This window comes from Suillus discolor, assembly GCF_016758755.1.
Source record: "Suillus discolor strain FC423 chromosome Unknown F5147scaffold_191, whole genome shotgun sequence".
In the NCBI taxonomy this organism is placed as follows: domain Eukaryota; kingdom Fungi; phylum Basidiomycota; class Agaricomycetes; order Boletales; family Suillaceae; genus Suillus; species Suillus discolor.
Genome location: NW_024541438.1, coordinates 929 through 7,302, shown reverse-complemented (window position 1 = coordinate 7,302; position 6,374 = coordinate 929). Strand labels below are relative to the sequence as shown.

At 47.4% G+C, this 6,374-nt stretch overlaps 2 protein-coding genes across 2 annotated transcripts; one reads left to right on the top strand and one right to left on the bottom strand.

Annotated features, from left to right (window-relative positions):
* Positions 1 to 2,729: 2,729 nt before the first annotated feature.
* Positions 2,730 to 3,065, bottom strand: F5147DRAFT_535325 (uncharacterized protein; the record flags this gene model as incomplete). The annotated part of the gene is made up of 1 exon (XM_041430144.1): positions 2,730 to 3,065. A coding segment is annotated over one exon (336 nt), but the record flags the coding sequence as incomplete, so codon positions are not given.
* A 941-nt stretch (positions 3,066 to 4,006) lies between these two features.
* F5147DRAFT_659640 (uncharacterized protein) lies at positions 4,007 to 5,418 on the top strand (the record flags this gene model as incomplete). Its single annotated transcript, XM_041434613.1, has 5 exons — positions 4,007 to 4,590; positions 4,612 to 4,681; positions 4,727 to 5,053; positions 5,101 to 5,170; positions 5,213 to 5,418. The coding sequence occupies 5 exons, from the start codon at positions 4,007 to 4,009 to the stop codon at positions 5,416 to 5,418; spliced, it is 1,257 nt and encodes a 418-aa protein (XP_041284601.1).
* Between the last annotated feature and the right edge of the window lie 956 nt (positions 5,419 to 6,374).

Sequence of the window (6,374 nt, the reverse complement as noted above, 5' to 3'; positions counted from 1 at the left end):
GCCGGTATGTTTTGGGGTTCTTCTACAGATCTTCAGTAGCTTTGAAGATAGGTACGATCAGGGATCTGGCGTCACAGATGGGTGACATGCGAGTTGAACTTTAATCTTTTGTTACGACAAACGGTCGTGTGCGACTAGGATAATCTAACAGCGACAACCACGACAGTGGTACCGAGTGCTGAGAGTCGTCGGCCTTTACAGACAAGCAAAGGTTGCGTACTCGAACGTAGCTCGTGGTGGTTAACGAGGGGTTACGCTGAGATGATAGCGGGTTTACAGACAGTAAGAGGCGTCACTGAAGGTACGAGTCGATGTCGAGCAGGTAGCTTTAGCGGGACAAGGAGTTCAAGGGTAAACCTAGTAAGATTAAAGTAAGGAACGTCTACTTGTAATCTTCGACCTTATATAAGGCTACTCTTCATATCTAAGCTCAGCCTAAAGCTGGGTTCTAATCTGCTTATCTACACAAGTCAGAGATAGCGTCCATGAGGCGGGCTTCTATCGTAGATAGGGTCCATGCGGTACCCTTCTATCAGTACATGAGGCAGCACGAGGCTTGCCTTCTATCTTGATAACATAAATAGGTCTTCTAGACCTATGTCGTCATGTGTCGTCATATGCGGTCCAGACCGCTTATCTAAGCCGGCAGTTGCCGCTTATCGTCTATCATCATCTATCATCATCTATCGTCATAGAGCTGGTGAGACTCCGGTATTGTCTATAGCCGTGCGGTTGGCAGAGGGCTGTCTGCTGGCAGGGGACTCGTGCCATGTTACTGTAACAGTCTGAGCTACAGATGGCAGATATGGGTTAGCGCACTTGAATTCCGGTGCGTGCATCCATGTGTTTCATAACACACTCCCAGACAGAATATTTCATGCAGGCTGTACCGCTGCTAGCTTTTTTCGGTGTTTTATGTCTTATCTTACTAGTGGTCGTCCTATGTGCCTGATTGTGACCGGACCCTTACATCCTTGTTCCATTTGATCTTTTGATTGTTGGTTGCATGTGAATGAAATCGCCTGCGGTTCAATAGAATAACCATGAGATTGATAATAGTCCATGGGCCCCGCTTATTGGTACGAGGATGAAACCATGCAAACAAGTTTCATGTATTAATAAATTCATATTGTCCAGCAGGCCCATCACGGCTGATAAACACTGACCCAGAAGGTGCTTGCATGCGAGCAGCCATCCAAAATATGTCACGCACCTACTGCAGCTCAGACGATCACTCCTGGGTCCGAGACTCGGAGGAAGACATACAATTTAGTAAGACGAAGCTCCCCCTTCCTAAACTGGGGTTCCACGTTCAAAGGTGGGGTTCTATCAGAGGTCACTGCATCACGAATCAATTGACGTCTATAGCATCGTGTTCCGCTCAGAGAGGGAAGTGAAGGGTAGGAACTCGAGGCAGATTGAGTAACGAGTTATGAGCAAAGGAGTAAGTGAGGGATTGTATCATATCAAATCAGCTGACGCCATCTGGACGCAAGCTAGCAAAAATTAACACAGCTTTATCGGCTATTTGTAAGTTCTACGTACTCTGCAGGAAAGCAACATTTAGAACAAGCTGCGGTGAAAAAATCTGGCTGCGACAGGAAGGGAGGGCACAAAGGGGTAGGCATTTCAGCATGAAGAAGAATCCAATATCAAACACCAGGGTGTAACACTTCAGACGCGCATTTTCAGGGGGTGGGCGTTGGGTGGGGTATAGGCTGCCAAGGGTCTTGGCTAGGCCTCGAGGTGTTCATATACACTTATACTACCTAGTGCATGTAGTGTAGACTAATGTATTAGCACCTGACCCAAAATTACCTTTGGTAGGTATCAGTTCGTGATCGCTGTGGATATGCGGCCTCTAAATTGAGCTGGGGCCGGGATAACGGTCTTACGGAGATAATAATGGTCTGTGTGTGCAAGGTACAAGGGTTTCTAAACATAAGGATGATTATTATTGGTTGGGAAGAAACGGTGTTCATGAACTGGTTCAAAACGGGTGACAGATGGGCCCATATTCTCCTTTCTATTCAGACGTGCCACTGTTCTATTTCAAATTCATAAACTTAAGTGTCTCTGTTACAGATGACACCCACTTCCCCTGTTCAATGGACAAGCTCTCCAACCTCCGATTCTCGAAGGTCACACGGCGCTATATTGGGCAATTGTGAACGGTCCGGTCACAACATGACGCGACGGATCGTGACCGAATCGAAGGGAGCCAGGTGACAACAAAGAGCCAACAACGAAAAGGCAAAATGAAAACCGGGACACCCGACACCGCGAAAAGATTGAGATATCGGCTGACATAATCGTACCGCTGTCTTCTGGATACTACCGTTCCTGCACTTCACGGATCCCTCAAGATCCCTCATATCCTTTTCTTGTTTGTACATGGACTGGTTTGGATGCTTTGTGACGAGCCGAATCTCTGAACCTTGGGCTATTTCAACATCAAGTTATGCCGGACAACTGCATCAGTAAATTCACAAACTCCTTAGCGTCCTTTTTCGCCACTTGTCACGAAAATCTTCAACATGTTGCCGCTTATTATTCTTATGCACTTGTCATTTTTCTTTCACAAGCACTCACAAGTAAATGCGTGATTCACAAGTGCCCACAAGTGCAACAAGCGCCAAAAGCAAGGAAGACTAAAGTGTGTCGTAGATTACAAGTAGATAAAATTTTACTATGAATAACTACTCCTCGAACATTTGTGAATGGTCTCTGTACCAGACCTCGTATTCTCTGTCCATCCACGGAGGAGCATCATGTTCAGGGTGTTCCCCTGTGTATTGAATCGAGAGACATTGCCAAGTGACATTGCCAAGTTGTGTGGCGTCAATGACCTTGTGCAAATCCTTGTGATCCGCGAATGGAGGGTGGTCGTCGTGTTTCAACAGCTGCGCAGCCATTAAGTCGAGTAATAAGTCTGTAGCTTTGTTAGACATATGGCTTTGTTTGAAAACAAACTCTGCCATTGCAAATTCAATATCGTTATGATACGGGCTCCAGTCGTGAGGAGACTTCGGTGGGACAGGAGTTGGTGGTGTGCCAGGGGGCAGAAACACGCCGTCAGCTGTGCATGGTCGTCCTAAGAGCGTGTCAGAATCAGAACACGTGAAAAGCGCAGATTGAAAGGTACTTACCATTGAGGAGCGAGTGATACGTACGATAGTAACACTTGCTCGCATCAGTGAATTCTGAGTCTGGATCCTCATCGTCAGCCATTGGACCAGGTGGTGATCGGGGAGGCGAGAAATCAGGAGGGGGTGGCAAGAAATCAGGGGGGGGTGGCAGGAAATCAGGAGGAGGCGACTGAGGTGGAGATGGAAGCTGTTGCGGTTGGGGAAGATCCAGAGCAGGTGCAACGGGATGGGACGCGTGCATGTGTTGAGTGCGGCCAGAGATGTTTCGAAACCAGCGCATACAACCTGGAGATAGGCATGGAAACTGAAGGGCACGGTGAGTAGGCCGGTTTCTGCGCATCATATGAGTAGTGTTGATGCAACGTATGGACCTAGTGAAGGTTTAAAACCAGCCGCTAATATTGAAGAAAAAATTACCCTTGCAAAGGTGCCGTTGGAACGAAAATGTGCACTACCCCAGAAAGGGTTTGTTAAAATGGACAGTTATGTCATCGCACCACCGGAAAAGTTCTGGTGAACATTGATGACGGTCACCCCACCACAGGAAAGGTTCTGGGGAACATTCCCTAGGCTATTAGACATCATTATATCACTGGAAAGGTTCTGGTAAACATTGATACTCACCGTACTTAAGGTATTTCAATCCAGGACATGTCATTTTGTTGAGCACATTGTGCCGAAAAGCGCTGGCGAATATTGATGCTCCGGATGTTGCAATCGACCCTCAATTCAATACGTTAAGAAATATTATTCAGAGTCAGCTTTGGCTACAAATTTTAGAGTGACGAAACTCACCTTCAACTTGGTAACCCACTGCCTTCAATTTTCGTCAGCCTACAAAACCGTCTATCGATAGAATGTCTCAACCTGACGCAGTTACAACGCGCATGGGGACTCGACCTAAGAACGCAACTCAGCATCCCGGGCGCATTTTAATCAATAGTCGTGGAAAGAAGCGTACCACTGCTGAGAAGGCCGCTGACGACCAACGTGAAAGGGAGGCAAAGGAGGCAAGTGAAAAAGCTGTACAAGAAAGTTATCAGTGTATTGCTACTTTGCAGGCACAGATGCAGGCTGACCAAGATGCTATGCGTGTTGACGCACCTAAGCCTAAGCGTCCTCGTGCACGCCCGGTGGGGAAGGCTGCAAAGGACTTGAAGACCTCCGACTCGACTATGGATGATAGGCAGGCAGGAGCAAAAATCGTCGCCGATAAGCCTCTTGTCACCAGAGGCAGGGGTCGCGTGGGTGGAGCTAAAAGGTTAGCAGCTGATGCTAGCGTCGAAAATCCTGCAAGTGAGGATGAGGATGGGGAGCCGGTCCAAACCAAAAAGAAGAAGAAACTGGCAGTGAGAGAAGCAATTCAAGCAGTATTAAACGCTGGCATCGTTATCGACTCAACAAAGGCACGTGATGGAGAAGTTCAGAAGACGTCTGATGTGTGAGTTTGTTTATCTATCAGTAACTATGATGATGCTTCTTTTGGATTCCACACACGGTTGAAGCTGATGGGCCTGTCCTTGCCGTTGTACGTTTTGTTTTCAAACATGATTTAAATCTGTCATTTATTTTTCTAGACCCTCCAGCGGCTGTCAGAGTGGCGCAATACCTTTAGCAATGTGGCTCTCGCCATGCTCGCCAACTTCATGACCTCACAAGATGACCTCAAGACTGACGAGGACCGCAAAGATTTTGCATCGGCCTTACTCGACAAGTTCACCTTTTTATTTGGGGACATCGCGGAGGACGGAGAGGTCTCCAACCCGTTCCAGTCTGACCTTATTGTACAGGTTCTCGTGCAGCACAAGTGTGCCACGTCCGGCGCTGTCAACCTGCCGGGAACGAACGATACAGTGCCGGGGCACTCGAAGGGCGCTCTTAGTCTTGCCACGGCAGCAGCACGTGTTTTCTACCCTCTCATACAGCTGACTTAACTTACCCTGTATTTCAGATGGAACGCACCATCAGGCTTTTCGTCAATGGACACATGCTCCTAGGAGACATCGACACCTCTGGCAATGGTTGAGGCAACAAGACCCCGCTCGATGTCAATCCATCCACAGGCAACCAGAGCAGTGTCCCCTTGGCATTTTCAGAAGCCAATTGGGGTGCGCACACGAGGGCTTACATGGCGTCTATCACACGCTTGCCAGACTCGGTCCTTATCCGAAACTCTGAGCTTGCGCAGAGCCTCGCCACGAAGAGGCGTGGCGGCGCGCGGATGGATGTGGACGAAGAATCTGGGGATGAGCGAGCGTTCATTTTCTAGAGGTAATGTCCTTCACTCTTGTAGTTTATTTTGCAACTGACTAGGAGCTTCGACGCTGCTAGTACCTTCAAGCTATGTTCCCTGGTCTTTTTTACATGCTGTCTCGTTGCCGCCTCCATTTCCTTTGTCGCGCTCGTTATGTCTCGTTGCCGCCTCCATTTGTCGCGCTCGTTATGTCTCATTGCCGCCTCCATTTGTCGCGCTCGTTATGTCTCGTTGCCGCCTCCGTTTGCTTTGTCGCGCTCGTTATTAATCTACTTGCTAGTCCTTATTTTTCTCCTTGCTTAACCTTTTATCTACTTAATCCTCTTGTCCGGTTGAAATGCAATTCTTTTTCCTGGTAACAAGTGTGAACAAGTGTGAAAAAGTGTATATAGTGTGAACAAGCTAAAAATAAGTGCGACATAAGGGGATTGTAATGTAGCTCGTTCTAAAAATAAGTGCAAAAAGTGTAGGACAAATGAAAAAAAGTGCGAAAATGCTCAAATCAAGAGGAAGGGATCTTCTTGGCAGCTTGTTGCTCCTTGTGACAAGGAGGTGTTCTGGTTCTTGTCCGCTCTTGGGTGAGAAAAATAAGAGCTTAAAAGGAAATTAAGCAATTCGTGAATTTACTGATGCTGGCATCCAATGGCCAGGGCAGCGGCTTCTTTGTTATCGTCTTCTTGCTGTCGCAACTCTGCTTCGTTCTTTAGAAACTGAATTATCGAATCATTCGAGTCTATATAACGGTGAATGCATTCCTCTCACTCCACTGTCCACGACTATGATGAGAACGAACTCAGCTGGGCTGCTGGACGTCGACCCTGGTGTTGTCGGACTCGCGCCCGTTTAGTACGCCTATGGCATACGTCGGTAGTAGTTGGTACTAAATATACCGAGTACTATTACACATTTTCAAGTACTCCGGTTTATGATAAGTATACGGGGAAGTCATCATTCTCGGCAAATTTTTTGAT